The sequence below is a fragment of the Mauremys reevesii genome, linkage group 3 (genome assembly GCF_016161935.1).
Source record: "Mauremys reevesii isolate NIE-2019 linkage group 3, ASM1616193v1, whole genome shotgun sequence".
NCBI lineage: Eukaryota > Metazoa > Chordata > Testudines > Geoemydidae > Mauremys > Mauremys reevesii.
The window spans coordinates 170393511-170409484 of record NC_052625.1 but is presented as its reverse complement, the minus strand read 5'-3'; the positions used below and the strand labels follow the sequence as shown (position 1 = coordinate 170409484).

At 46.2% G+C, this 15974-nt stretch overlaps 1 protein-coding gene across 6 annotated transcripts in view; it reads right to left on the bottom strand.

Moving 5' to 3' along the window:
- ERICH1 (glutamate rich 1) overlaps positions 1-15605 on the bottom strand; it is a 128491-nt gene extending 112886 nt beyond the window's left edge. For 4 of the 6 annotated variants that reach the window (XR_005596949.1, XR_005596948.1, XM_039532444.1 and 1 more), the window contains exon 1: positions 15471-15599. Coding sequence is in view for 2 of the 6 variants with exons in the window: in XM_039532444.1 (XP_039388378.1) it covers positions 15471-15492 (22 nt within the window). In the remaining 4 variants the exon portion in view is untranslated. Of the gene's footprint in view, positions 1-15470 lie in introns of all 6 variants that reach the window. The other 2 variants (XR_005596951.1, XR_005596950.1) reach the window with 1 other exon arrangement.
- Between the last annotated feature and the right edge of the window lie 369 nt (positions 15606-15974).

Here is a 15974-nt window from a genome sequence, read left to right as displayed (position 1 = left end):
CAAATCATTATAAGGGACTGAATAGGGGCTTTTATAGAGTTAAATACATATTAAAGAAAGGCTATATCTTGAAAGGTATTAAATGACAAATTCATGTTTTGCACTTAATACAAGTCCCATTCAAGCCAAAGAAAGTTGAGGATGTTCAGCGTCACACTGTAAACCAGTGGTTCTTAACCTATTTACCAAATTTTAGCTTTAGTAATTCTTGGATTAGTTGGATAGGGTAGGAGGGAAATGAAATCTATAAGTAGTTCACAGGTTCTTGTCAGTGAAAAGCTGAAATATATGAAAAATAAGTGCTAAGAATGTGGGATGTTCCAGTTTGGACAAGAAAGTTGAAGCAGCAACCAAAGAATGTTTTATCTTTCCTGGTACTCAGTGTGGGCAATAGGCACCTGCTATTTTTAGCAACGAGAGCAAGTTGTGACAGATACTAAACTGCTAGACAAGCATTAGTCACTGCAGAACTAAACATAAAAGCAGTATATAGAAAGAGGCATATAATACATCACAAAAATAAAAGCAACAAACGTTTAACCAAAACAAAACCCCACAACACCCCATACACAATGCACCAAGCACTAACCCACATTAAAGAGAAAGCAAGCCAGTATAAAAGAGAGGTATTCAAGCTGGAACTCACATAACAGAACACGGTTTCTCAAACAGGGGTCGCCGCTTGTGTATGGAAAGCCCCTGGCGGGCTGGGCCGGTGCGTTTACCTGCCCCTTCTGCAGGTCCAGCTGATCGCGGCTCCCACTGGCCGCGGTTCACTGCTCCTGGCCAATGGGAGCTGCTGGAAGCGGCGGCCAGTAAGTCCCTCGGCCCACAGCGCTTCCAACAGCACCCATTGGCCTGGAGCAGCGATCTGCGGCCAGTGGGAGCCGCGATCGGCCGGACCTGCGGACGGGGCAGGTAAATGCACCAGCCCGGCCCACAAGGGGCTTTCCCTGCACAAGTGGTGACCCCTGTTTGAGAAACCCTGACATAGTCCCATTATTCCTAGTTACAGCTCCTATGTCCCAAACAGAGCTCTACATATTTAGCTCTTCATCCTTCCTCCGAGAGTGATCCCGCCTGTCTCCTAATAATTCTTCATTCTCCTCTCTGCCCAGAACAGCATGCAGTTTTCCATTCACATTTCTTGGAACATTGCATATGATATTATATAGAGTGCTTATGATAACAAGTCATGTCTAACTCTGGGTTCTCTCCCAGGCTCAGGTGGCAGCTGGACTTAGATGGGCTACTGTTGTACAATTTTAGGTGTGTTGTTGCATTTGTGCTGTTCCTGGATGCTAACATAGCAGTTGTAGCTGAGAGAGCTTACCCTCCCCATCCCAACCCAAATCTGCACATGGCAAGAAAAGTGCTGCAGTTTGTTTCAGATGTGAGCTGTATCCCAAATATCCTTATCTTGGTCACTTCACAACAAACTGTGCATGGGGTGACGTGACGACTACTTAGAAACTGAAGCTAAGGCAGTTTGCCACAGCCCGTTTATTAAGTGGAGTCTCATATTGGGAGTACATTATACCAGAGCTTTAGGATTTTCACTGGCTGGCAACAGGTTTCTGGGTAGAATTACTATTCCTAGATTTTTAAGGCCAGAAGATCATCTACTCCGACTTCCTGTCTGGAAACAGAATTCCATCCAGTTACCCCTGTACTGAGCTCTAATAACTTGTGTTTGGCTAAAGCATTTCTTCTAGAAAAGGCATCCAGTCTGAATTTGATGACATCAAAAGATGGAGAATCCACCACTTTCCTTGGCAGTTCCAATGGTCAATCAACCTCTGTTAAAGCTTTTCACCCACTTTCTAATTTGAGTTTGCCTGGCTTTGGGATCCAGCCAATGGCTCCTGTTATGCCTTTCTCTGCTAGATTAAAGAGGTCTTTAGTACCCGGTGTTCTCTCCTTGTCATGGTACTTATACACTGTAGTCAAGTTACCCCTCGATCCTCTTGTCGATAAGATGAACTGATTGAGCAATTTTAAGTCTTTCACTAAGGCATTTTCTTCAGCCCTCAAATCATTTTGGCTCTTTTCTGCACCTCTCCAATTGCTCAGTCTTCTTTTTAAAATGTTGACACCAGAACTGGATACAGTATTCCAGTGTCCATTTCACCAATGCCGTACATAAGAGGTAAAAGTCATCCTCTACTTGCTACTCCTCTGATTATACGTACAAGGACAGCATTAGGTCCAGTGGCGGAATACCGTATGGGCCAATGGGGCCCAGGTTCCTGACCAATTGGGGAACCCTGAAGGGGTTCACAGCCACTGCTCCTCCTCTCTCCCCCTCCATGCTCCTCCTCTTCCCCCTGCGGCCCTGCCTCCAGCCCAACTAGAGAAGCCTGTATGGAGGTGATGAGCAATTCCCCCCGCCCCCAGGCAGAGCAGGCTGAGTGCTGCTTGTCCAAGCCTCATGCAGAGCTGGCCCAAGGCTCCCGCCCTCACGTGCTGGACAAAGGGCCCTCCCAGCCCCACGCTGGACTGAGCCCCCCCCACCTACCCAGTGCAGCACTGGAGCAAGCCCCTCCCCTCCCCACCAGGTACGGAGCTCATCTCTCCCCCCTCCCCTCCTTGGCATGACACTGTTCTGAGCCCTCTCCCTTCCCTCACATCCCCGTGTAGCACTGAGCTCCCCCAAGCCCATCTCCCACCCATGTGGGGCTGGACCGAGCCACTCGCTGAAGCCCTCATCTCCCCTGCGCAGGGCTGGCCTGAGCCACACTGCTCATAACCACCCTGCCCCAAGGCCCACCACTCACCCTCGCCCACTCCTTTTTTGGCAAACTGGATATTTTTGCCATTTGCTCTTGCCAACTGGTGATCAGCTGGTGAGAGCAAATGGGACAAGTGCCCAGTTTTCCCCAAAAAATCAGGACATCTGGGGCCAAAATGGGGCATATGTTCATTCTAGGCCAGGGGTCCCCAAACTATTTTAGTCACACACACCCCTTATCCACATCCCCTCCGTCCCCGGGAACCAGGGCAGGAGCGCGGTCTGGGCCCACAGTCAGGGGCTGTGAGTGGGTGTGTGGCTGGGAGAAGAGCCACAGCTGGGGCTGGGGGGAGGACTGCAGTGGGGCCATAGTGGAGCTAGGGGAAGGCTGGGGCCTGCCATGTTTCCCCTGAACATTCCTCTGTGCCCCCCTATGGGAGTGTGCCCCACAGTTTGAGAACCACTGCCCTGGGCTGTGATAAGAGCTGCCCACGGGGCCCGGGCAGATGTGGGGAGCCCTGGAACCTACACCTGCCTTGGGCAGGGGGCCAGAGTGCCAGACAGCAGCCCCCAACCCTTGGTCCCTGCCCCTCCCAGGACACGCCACCCAGGGCAGGTGGAGGGACTAGGACTCCCCACATGGGCCGGCTCTACCATTTTTGCCGCCCCAAGCAAAAAAAAAAAAAGTGCTGCTCAGACTGTGCCACCCCAAGAATGGATGGAATGCCGCCCCTTAGCATTCGCTGCCCCAGGCACGCGCTTCCTCCGCTGCTGCCTGGAGCCAACCCTGCTCCCCATAGTCGTCCAGGCTACCTGGGCAGCTGTTACCATGGCCTGGCTTCTGGGAAGGGGAGCAGCAGGGGTGGAACCTCATGCCAGGGGCAGGATGTGGGGGCCCCAAGTGTTCTTTGTTCCCAGTGCCCCAGTATATCTTAATCTGCCTCTCAGTAAATCTTTTTTGCCATAGCATTGCACTGTTTTGTTGCTTGTTCGATAGGGTCCCTACATCCTTTCCAGAGACACTGCTTTCCACAATATAGTCCCCCATTCTGTAATTGGACCTGCAAACCTACATTGGCCTTGGCACAAAGTTGCAAATGGCTTGAGTCCAGATTTCCTGTGAGATGGTAATACTGTGCATTGCCATACTGCTTCAGAGGTCAACAGAAGTTAACAAGGGGGGTTCTGGAATTCCAGTCATTGGAGTTGTTTTTAAGAACAAGTTAGACAAACACCTCTCAGGGATGGTCTAGGCCAGGGTTTCTCAACTCAAAGTTGGATCACCAGAACGTCTGAAAGGGTAGAGTGGCAGCTCCTGTCCCAAGGGGCTGGCTGGGCTTGACTCCTTGCCCCAGGCACAGCAACCTCTGGGGTCCTAGTGCCACTGAGGTTTGGCCCAGCTGTCATGATAATGCAGGGCCATAACCACAGCAGGGCAAGTAGGGCAGCTGCCCAAGGTGCAAAGCCGTGGGAAGTAAAAAACAGGGCAGTAGGGGGAGGAGCCACAGAGCCCTCCAGATTTCTGACCTCCATTTAGCACAGACATTTTCAAACTGTTTGAAATGAAGACACTTACTTGCTACTGTCCAGGGGAGCATCTCCTGGCAGCCAGGCTCCAGGGAGCATCGTGCTACCCACACCATCCCATTTTTCCACGCCCCCAACTTTGCACCGGGAGTAGCTGCCCTGAATGCCCCGCTGTAGTTACGCCCTGGGTGCTGAAACCCTGGAGATTGTAACACCCAGAGTGGAGAGCCAACCCCAGCCAGCCTCACAGCACAAGTGCTGCCACTGTGGGGCACTTAATTATATTGAGAGACTTTGTCTAATGGACACCTATGAATACAATAAATTAAAAAAAAAAACTTGCTACCATTTTGAATGTCAATTATATTACTATTGGGAGGGGCTCTTCTAGCAATTACAGGTTTCTTCCTTTTTAATCCATGTCTGAATTTTGGAGGATTTCCTCCTTTAGTTTTTCCACATTAGTTATTTTATACTGTTTTTGTAATCAATATATCCTTATCTCCTCTCTGTCCCCAGTGGTATCCACAACACCTATTTTAGCATAACTTGATCCTATATTTCCAAACAAAATATATGAATTCTATACATTTTCATTTTAGAAAATATTCACCATCGTGCAAATCAAGAGTCATGTTAAAACTATAACAAAATACCCAAGTTACAATTATTTTACACACCTTCTAATGAGTACATTGTATGTGTGTGTGTTTACAGAAAGACCAAATGATTTAGGCTGACGCAAGGGTCATTTATGATCAGACATTCTGGAGTGAGGACATATAAGTCTTTTTTAGTTCCCTGTGCATATTCTGCTTCCTTATACAGCCAATATCTGCACCAAATAAGGAAGGGTTTACAGAAAAAAAAAGTGATCAGGCCATTAAAGACTATAGTTATACTCATACATAGTGAGAGAGAGACCTTTTCCCCTCCTTCCTAATGCAAGTCATTAGTGTTTTCATAACTCATTTTGGTGCATGATTATTCTTTCAGGTATCCGGGACGGTGGACGATGAAGATACAAAAGGAGCACTTAAAGACGATAAAGTCATTGTGGAGAAACTAAAGGAATTCTTTCCTTCAGTCTTCATGTCTGAGGATGTTGGGGAGATTCCCAAACCCATCACCTTATAGACTAACAGACATATTGGAGCATGAGCTTTCGTGGGTGAATACCCACTTCGTCGGATGCATCTATAAGATGCCACAGGACTCTTCACAAAACTAAGTGATTGGGCAACAAAATGGCAAATGAAATTTAGCTACAACTAATAAGGAAAGAGATCTTGGCGTCATAGTGGATAGTTCTCTGAAGATGTCCACGCAGTGTGCAGCGGCAGTCAAAAAGGCAAACAGGATGTTAGGAATCATTCAAAAAGGGATAGAGAATAAGATGGAGAATATCTTATTGCCCTTATATAAATCCATGGTACGCCCACATCTTGAATACTGTGTACAAATGTGGTGTCCTCATCTCAAAAAACATATACTGGCATTAGAAAAAGTTCAGAGAAGGACAACTACAATGATTAGGGGTTTGGAATGGGTCCCAAAGAGGGTAGGACTTTTCAGCTTGGAAAACAGGAGACTAAGTGGGGATATGATAGAGGTATATAAAATCATGAGCGGTGTGGAGAAAGTAAACAAGGTAAGTTATTTACTTATTCCCATAATACAAGAACTAGGGGTCACCAAATGAAATTAATAGGCAGCAGGTTTAAAACAAATAAAAGGAAGTTCTTCTTCACACAGTCAAACTGAGGAACTCCTTGCCTGAGGAGGTTGTGAAGGTTAGGACTATAACAAAGGTTTAAAAGAGAAGAACTAGATAAATTCATGGAGGTTAAGTCCATTAATGGCTATTAGCCAGGATGGGTAAGGAATGGTGTCCCTAGCCTGTTTGTCAGAGGGTAGTGATGGACGGCAGGAAAGAGATCACTTGATATTACCTGTTAGGTTCACACCCTCTGGGACACCTGGCATTGGTCACTGTTGGTAGACAGGATACTGGGCTGCACGGACCTTTGGTATGTCCCAGTACGGCCATTCTTATGTTGTTATGGTTTTTTTTTCGTTTGTTTTAAAAGACATATCTAACAAAAATGCATATCATCGTGCTGCAAGTAGAGGGCCAAAGCCTAAACTGTCAGTTTTGGCTAGGTTGCAGCCTAGATTGCCCAGAATTTGCTTGGTTTTGAAAAGATATATTATGCAGATTACATTTTAATAACTCCCCACCCCTTGTACCATCTTTCACCAAACCCAATACCTATTAGCAAAGAAGATCCACATTTTCTACTACTATTCACACAGAATTCCTTTCAATTTGTCTTTCCCGGACCTGTCACTCATGAGAAGCTGAAGTGGATGGATCTATTTTTGTCACTGCATTGGATTACAGACTGACTGACTATAATTGAATTTAGTTAGTTTTTGGGACTGGTGTAGTGCGAATGTGTGCTATGTAGCACAAGTGTACTGTGTCAGCTTCCTTTTCAGTCAAGACTACTTTCTCTTTTACCCTTGATACTCCATGACAGAGGTGTACAGGTGTCAGAGACTAATGTGATTTAACTCCAGTGCGAATTTAAGCCAAAGGTCACAGGTTGAAGTGAAAGTGCAGGAAATACCACATCGCCATAAAGATCAAAATTTGGTCATATCGGGTAGTTACAAGTCTCTACGGAAACACTTGGATCAGTAGTGATGAACTGCTTTGGTCAACGAGGAAAAAAAATCTTAGCTGCATTTGAGTTAACAATTCACTTGCTTCTTCCTAGAGAAACTGATGGGAGTTATGCATTATGAGAACTGTATTATTAAATATTGTCAAGGACGGTGTTGGAATTAATAATATTTTAAATTATTATTATTAATACAGGAAATCAAATGGTAATTTAACTATAAATTCCTTTATTAATTCCCAAGGCCAAATGCGATTGCTTTAAACATGCCTAAAAATCCTAAATAATAAGCAATTTACTACATCTAAACAGTGATAAATAATTTAAAAGTATCTGATCAAGATACTGACAAATGGGCTAACTAAGAGGTGCTTAGACTCATGCTGGTAGGCTTCATTCAGTGTGGTCAGGTAGGTATTAGCAATGAACCCTGTAAGAGTTGACTTTTTATTCCTTTTAACAAACAAGTGATGTTATTGCCAATTACTGACTTCAGCTAAAAACCAACTTGAGACAATTTACCGTTATGTCCAGTCTTAATCCAGATAAGATTTATAACCTCCTTTCTCCCCAAGACTTTTCCTCCCCCTCCTTCTTGGTGTCCAACTGTTTTTCCATTGCACCGTAGTTCACAGATATGTGTTATGGGAACGTCAGTGTTGGCTCAGTTTAAGACAGATTCTCTTTGATTGCAGATGGTTTTAAATCAGTCACTCCTATTGGTTAGAGGCCGTCTTTTTAGAAACTTCCCCTTATCACATTAGTTATTCTTTGAACTAGACATCCTCCCTACACTTGATTCCTTTCAGCCTTAAAAACATTATTTTCAAGGCCTTTCTTCTTCTTACTAGTCAGGGCCTTTCTTTACAACACATATTTCCTTAACCAATAAGCTATTTTTTAATTTTATATTTATCCCTAGCTCTAACAATCTGTAGGATAAGTACTGTTGTTATTTTTTGATTTATGCACTCAAAAAATAAGTGGTCTGAAGATGTTCGTCAGTTCTTTCAGGATTCTGTTAAGAGTGCCTGGTTAATGTCAATTTCCATTGTATTGAGGGTAGAATTATGAGCAAAGCCAGCTGTCTCTCTGGCCAGAGCAGAATCCTAATACACACAATGGTATTTCCAAGGTACTGAATATATGGCACTCTACTATCTATGCTTGCAGGAATTATGTCAAGCATGACTTTTAGAGTCATAGACTTTAAGGTCAGGAGGGACCATTATGATTGTCTAGTCTGACCTCCTGCACAACGCAGGCCACAGAATCTCACCCACCCACTCCTGCAACAAACCGCTAACCTATGTCTAAGACACTGAAGTCCTCAAATCACGGTTTAAAGACTTTAAGGTGCAGAGAATCCTCCAGCAAGTGACCTGTGTCCCATGCTGCAGAGGAAGGCAAAAAACCCCCACGGTCTCTGCCAATCTGCCTTGGAGGAAAATTCCTTCCCGACTCCAATAATGGCAATCAATTAAACCCTGAGCATGTGGGCAAGACTCACCAGCCAGACACCCAGGAAAGAACTCTCTGTAGTAACTCAGATCCCACCCCATCTAACATCCCATCACAGATCATTGGTATATTTACCACTAATAGTCAAAGATCAATTAATTGCCAAAATTAGGCTACCCCGTCATACCATCCCCTCCATAAACTTATCTGGCTTCAAGACTAAGCTTGATATGTCTTTTGCCCCCACTGCTCCCCTTGGAAGGCTGTTCCAGAACTTCACTCCACTGATGGTTAGAAACCTGCGTCTAATTTCAAGTCTAAACTTCCCAATGGCCAGTTTATGTCCATTTGTTCTTGTGTCCACATTGGTTGCAGAAAAAAAACATCCCGATGTGTAAGAAAGAATAGTAAATATGGCAGGCGACCAGCTTGGCTTAACAGTGAAATCCTTGCTGATCTTAAACGCAAGAAGTGGAAGATTGGACAAATGACCAGGGAGTACAAAAAATATAGCTCAGGCATGCAGGAGTGAAAGCAGGAAGGCCAAATCACACTTGGAGTTGCAGCTAGCAAGGGATGTGAAGAGTAACAAGAAGGGTTTCTTCAGGTATGTTAGCAACAGGAAGAAAGTCAAGGAAAGTGTGGGCCCCTTATTGAATGAGGGAGGCAACCTAGTGACAGAGGATGTGGAAAAAGCTAACGTATTCAATGACTTTTTTGCCTCCGTCTTCACAAACAAGGTCAGCTCCCAGACTGCTGCACTGGGCAACACAGTATGGGGAGGCGGTGACCAGCTCTCTGTAGAGAAAGAAGTGGTTTGGGACTATTTAGAAAAACTGGACGAGCACAAGTCCATGGGGGCGGATGCACTGCTAAAGGAGTTGGCGGATGTGATTGCAGAGCCATTGGCCATTATCTTTGAAAACTCATGGCGATCCAGGGAGGTCCTGGATGACTGGAAAAAAGCTAATGTAGTGTCCATCTTTAAAAAAGGAAGGAGGATGATCCGAGGAACTACAGGCCAGTCAGCATCACCTCAGTCCCTGGAAAAATCATGGAGCAGGTCCTCAAGGAATCAATTCAGAAGCACTTAGAGGAGAGGAAAGTGATCAGGAACAGTCAGCATGGATTCACCAAGGGCAAGTCATGCCTGACTAACCTAATTGTCTTCTATGAGGCGATAACTGGGTCTGTGGCTGAGGGGAAAGCAGTGGATGTGTTATTCCTTGACTTTAGTAAAGCTTTTGATATGGTCTCCCACAGTATTCTTGCCGGCAAGTTAAAGAAGTATGGGCTGGATGGACTATAAGGTGGATAGAACGCTGGCTAGATCATTGATCACTACTTGTTGAGCCCAATGGCTCCATGTCTAGTTGGCAGCCGGTTTCAAGCAGAGTACCCCAAGGGTCAGTCTTGGGGCCAGTTTTGTTCAATATCTTCATTAATGATCTGGAGGATGGCATGGACTGCACTCTCAGCAAGTTTGCAGATGACACTAAACTTGGAGGAGTGGTAGATACGCTGGAGGGTAGGGATAGGATACAGAGGGACCTAGACATATTAAGAGGATCAGGCCAAAAGAAATCTGATGAGGTTCAACAAGGACAAGTGCAGTTTACAAAGTCATCCAGATCTTCTTGTATGATATCCCGGTCTCTCTCTGTATTGGCAATACCTCCCAGCTTTATGTCATCCGCAAACGTTATTAGCGCACTCCCACTTTTTGTGCCAAGGTCAGTAATAAAAAGACTAAACAAATAGTTGGAAACTCATGTTCCCCAATTAAGGAGCCATGGTTAAGAGACCTCTGTTTAAAGATTTTTATTAGATCAGGCTGTCTTGTCATATTATCATCCTCCAAACTTATGGAACTGTATAGCCTCACAGCCTTAATGGCTGGATGCCAAGAGAACTATAACAAACTGCCTTTGAGCTAAACAGTGACTAACCCTCATGCAGTAAACTAGGAGGGGATGTGTGATGCACTGTACCTCAAGGTAACACCCAGCACCTCCATGTTCATTCTTGTAAAATGACCATGTGGTATCTAATGCAAAGTTTGTCCTGTCATGTCAGGTGTCTTTGGAAGGCTCATGATGCACTGAGCATTGTTGTTACAGTAATGTTATAGGTTATAATTTCATGTATGTAGTTATGAGGCTGAAAATGTATCCTCATGGCTTAAAATACGCCCACACAAAAACTCTCCAAGAGCAGAGAGGCAGTTCACACCTCATCAGGGCAGTTATAGGACAAACCCAGCCTCACAGGAAGAAAGGAGACTGGCCTAGGCAGCAACAAAAGGATCTGTTGAACTCTCGAGTCACTCCCCTTCTTTTGGCCAGTTTGGGACTGTGATGAGGTAATGCTCACCTGACTCTGAAGGGAGGGGGGGGGGCACGAAACCATATAAGCTTGTATGTCCAGCAGGCATAACTAGACACTGCAAGACAGAGGTTCCTAGGGTTGTGTCTGGGACTGGAGATATTGGCTAGTGTCATTCAGTTGCACAATCCAAGGAGCAGTTACATGCCAGAGACTGTGCGTGAACAGCCCAAGAGTGGGGGTTCTCACAGCAGAGCAGAGTAACACTGGCTCAGAGTCAAGGATTTGAGTGAACTAGTAGATCACTGGTCCAGATAACACCAGAGGGGAATGTCACAGGCATGTCTTATAAGGTATCATTTTAAATCTCAATTTGCTAGTCAGGATCGTTCCGATAAAATTGCAGCAACACTCTGTAAAGTTACAAGAATTCCCTGTATGATTTTAACACTGTGTTCCAAATCCCACAGACCTGTCCAAGCAGAAGTCAGCAAACAGGTCTGTGCCAGCCAAAGAAATGTGTGCTCTGCTTAATTTGCATTTAAGCAGCAAATAGAGTCATCAAGTGGGAAGGGAAACAAAGAAAGCTCAAAAAGGTGTAGAAGGTGTCTGAAACGGAAGTGTCTGAATAACTATTTGAGATAATAAACTGGAATATTATTCCCTTTAAGAAATAACAGACTTTAGATATTTTGTACTCTCCAGGGCAGTATAGGACATACATTTCTGGGGGAGGGGAAATCTGGTACTGGTGGTGTGTTAGGATCATCCTGCAAAATAACCAAGGATTGTGAGAGCCAGAGTGTAACCCAGGTGTGGCTGAGAGGCTGCAGTTACACAGACACTCGGCTTGCGGCTTGGATGGTGGAAGGCTGTTTGTGGGTGGCTCAGGTGGGAGCTACTTCACCAAAGCACGGGTGACCCAGCTGCCCATTAGTTTGGATTGTACTGTGGTATGTTATAAGTTCCTAAAGCATCTCTTTTAGAAAAACATCTAATCCTGATTTTAAAATAGTCAGGGATGAAGAGTTTACCATGACCCATGGTAATTGTTCCAATGGCTAATTACTGTCACCATTAAACATTTATGTCTTATTTGCATTCTGAAAGCAGGTTAGCTAACTTGAGTTAAAAACATATTTATTTATTTATTTACTTATTGCAGTGTAGATACAGCCTGTCTGTGTGTGTTCCTTGGGTAGGGGGACCAGATGTCCTAATTTTATAGGGACAGTCCCAATATTTGGGACTTTTTCTTATATATATACCCCCAACCTATCCCAATTTTTCACACTTGCTATTTGGTCACCCTATACTTGGCCACCCTGCCAGCTCTTGCTGACACTCTATGAGCAACTTCTGGGCACTCACTGAGTTGCCACCCTTTTCTAGGCCCAGGGTCCTCTAGTGTGTTCTCTTTGATCTTTCTCTTCTCAACCCTGACAAGACAGCTTGGGCACCAGAGGACTATAAGCTTGGCTATCATGTTTGAGTATTTGTTGGGATGCTCTTTATTTAGAGCATTGTTTTACCTTTCTTACTTGGTTCCTCTGACAATCCCTTTTGACCGAACTCCACAAGTAACCTATCATGAACGCACAGAGACATGGAGCATATTAATAAAATATAGATAAGCTCATCACACACACTAATGCTGTGTGTACCAGTCTCATGCCCCTCCCCTCCACTTCCAGCAAACCTCTCTGCCACAGAGATACTCTTGTTTACACATTGCTTTGAAGAGACAAAGATTCTCTATTAGGTTAAGATCTAACTTTGGGTTTCCACAGATATTGTAGGTGAGGGGTTCTCTATAAAAGCCTAGACAGGCTAGGTTCCATTTCTCTTCTGATTCCCTACATTAGTTAGCTGTTTGGAAACTACACATTGGTTTAGACACAGTTTAAGGAGAATATTTATTCACTGATTTAAAGTCTGATGCTGCGATCACGAATTTGGAAGATTTGGAGCACACTCTGGGAAGTGAACATCTCACTTTAATGTCTGACCTGACATAGTAATACCTTAACATGGTGTTTCTAATGGGAGCAGTACTGAAAATTGTAAAATGAAAGGTACTCAAAATAGGTTTCACCATTTAAAATAAAATAATTTGACAGATGCTCAGAAAGGAAACAACTTATTGCACAAATTGAAATATCTTTTCTGCTTGAAAGAAGGACAGTCTTGTGGTTAAGAACTAGACTGAGATGGAAACAATCTGGGTTCAGTTTCCAGCACTGGCACAGACTACATGTGTGACTGTGGCCAAGCAAATCACTCCATATCTCAGTTCCCAAACTGAAGTGGGAATAGTAATACTGTTTTAATTCACAGAAGTGCTATGAGATTAATTTGTTTGTGTTCTGAGGTGCGCAGATACTATGGTAATAGGCATAGGAGCAGCTGGACTTTTATTCTTTGCGGCCAAGGGCGGGTGCATCTCCAGTCAGGCCAATGGAGCCACAAACGGGGAGGAGGCAAATTCCATGCCTGCCGGAGGCTTGCAGTTGGGGGGGGGGGCAGGCAATGCCCACTGCAACTCCCAGCTATGCACATGTAGGTCCTTATAAGTAACAAGATATATAATGCTTATACACCCTGGTTTATTGTATGAGCATTATGAATGATGGGTTCAATATTTGTTTTTAAAGGGGGAGCAGGAAACACATGCATTTTTCCTAGGGAAGAAACTCACTCAATTGTCTTTATTTTACAAGAAGCTAAATAGATCACATAGATCTGCAAACAGTGCAGAGATGGGGGGCATGTGAGAGAAGGTGGGTGTAAGAAATATCAATTCTTTGGGCATCAGCCCATCAACCTTGTCTGCATTACCAAGACTGATATCAAGAGTCTCAGGCCAGCCTCCACAGGCTAAAGCTGCAGTTGTCTTCAAGCAGTAGCTGGTTCTTCCTTATGCTAAGAGGACGATAAAGAAGCAGAGGCTCAAGAGTTAATCCTTTATAACACTGTCTTATTCCCCTGTTTGATGGAGAAGAACCTGGCATATATGGACTGCAGGAGGTTCTATGAAGCAGGGGCTCAAACGGGATCCGTTCTGTGATTCTCTGACATGATTCTATTTCAGGATCCCTAACATTGCATTAAGTTTATATAATTCCTGTTTTGTTTTTCCAAATAAATAAATACAATCCATAGTTATCTGGCTTGCAGAAATTGCAAAGTCTTTGCTCGGTAGGGGATAGACTTGTAGAGCTTACAAGATCAAGAACCAGCCATTGTATACTTAACTAGCTGCATATACAAGCTCATTGTGCATCTCTGCATATGCACACTTTACAACATAAAATGTTCTACTGTTCATACTCCACATTAAGTTTTAAAACTGATAAAAATTGGGAAAAACAGCTGCATTTTAGAAGCCTAGAAATTACACTGTTCCATTAGGATTATTTAAGTGCAAAGCTTCAGCTTTCAAAGTTCAGATTTTTAGAATTAGGTGCACACTCACACAAAACAAGCTCCCCAAACCAAAAATCCCTCAAAGATTGTCACATTGCACAAACAGGAAAAAGTCCCCACAATATTGTAACTCCAACTGCATAAAACAGCTCCAAGCATTTGTGCACACACACTCACCTTGAGGACAACAAAAAGCATTGACAGTTTCAGCCAAAAGTGAGAGAGTTTTTTGGGGGGGTTGGGGGGAGATTGTTAAGATGAATTTAGAAGCATTACACAACCTTAACAGGAATTCAACTTCTGGGGTGAAAGGAAAAAGCAGCAGCAAGTGCACAACAAGAGAAGGGTAACTTTTGTCCAAGAACACAGGTATAAGCACCTAGTCTTCTAAAATTACTGCAATCTTCAGGATCCACATAGGGCCGGCAGGATCTTGTTTCAATGGCTTGTTGAATATCCCCGTTCCCCCCTCCCCAAAAAAAACACCTTGCAAGGCACTTTAATGACACAAGGGCAATTAATTAAAGCATCCAGAGGCTGCCACATGTTCATCTACAAATACGGTCTATCCTTGCAGACCTAAGTGTCACACACTGGACATGACACTCACCCACCCAGCTCCCTGCCTGTCCATGCCGATCTGCATGGAATTTCGTACATGCAGCAGGATTTTGCTATAGTTTTTCCTCCCTGCTACCAGGATTTGTTGTGGTGCTGGGTCTTCAGGCAGCTCTCCATGCTAGCTCTGAGCCCACGTGGAGAGGCTGGCAGTAAAGCAGCAGCAGCATGCTGTCCCTGGGATGGGACAGAAGCTTTGGCGGGCGGGAAGGGAAAGGTAGAGCAGTGGCTGTTCCAGACCACCACCAAACCTCACAGGCACTGGAGGCAAACCCCAGACTCTGCCAGCTGCCCATAGCACCCCCTAAGCTGCTTCAGGCGAGCCCCTCTTCACCCATCCTCCCCTCAAGACAGCACAGCCTGCGTCAGCCTCAGTCCCCCGGTCCAGCCCCCTCTTCCTGGGCTACTGGGCTCCCCACACCAGTAACAACCCCCATGCAACCCCCAGGCTTCCTCCCCGCTCCTATTCCCTGGCCCGAGGGCTCCTCGCCCCCACCCAGGCTCCCTCCAACACCTGCTGCCCGCTAGCTCCCGTCCGGCTCCGCACCCGCTTCCCCGGGGCAGGGCTCACTCGGGAACTTTAGAAGCGGTTCCCGGACCTAGGCGCGCAGCCCCCGCGGCAGTGGGCGAGCGCCCCCCCAGCGCCCCGGGGCAGACAAGGGCCCCCTGACGCCAGCCCGGCCCCCCGGCCGCACCTTGCCTCCTGCCGACAGACATGGTCCCGCCAGCCGCTCCGGCCGCGGCGCACGGCCCCGACAGCGCGCCCCAGCCTTCCGCCTTCCCTGCCCGGGCTCCTGCCAGCCGCGCCCACCCCGGGCCGGGGCCGGCGCCCATTGGCGCTGCCGGCGCAGGGGCGGCCCCCGCCGGGGCGCAGAGCGGACCTTCCCGGCATGGCGGCTGCGTCCGGACGGCCCCGCGCCGCGCCCCGCCGCGCCGCGCCGCGCCTGCCGGGCTCCGGCCGGGGGAGCGCGGCTGCGCAGAGCGCAGAGCTGTGTGTAGAGCGGGGTTTGACAGCTGCAAGCTCAGCAGCAGCCCCGGCGGCAGCAGCAGCGCATGGCTAGCGCCAGGGGAATGGCAAGCGGTGCGGTGCCCCGGCGTGTGTGACCGCTGCGCGGGGAGAATGTTATACACACGCCGCTCCTCCTCCTCCGCCGCCACCACCACCTGCCCGGGCTTCCCCCTCACCTGACCCGCCAGCC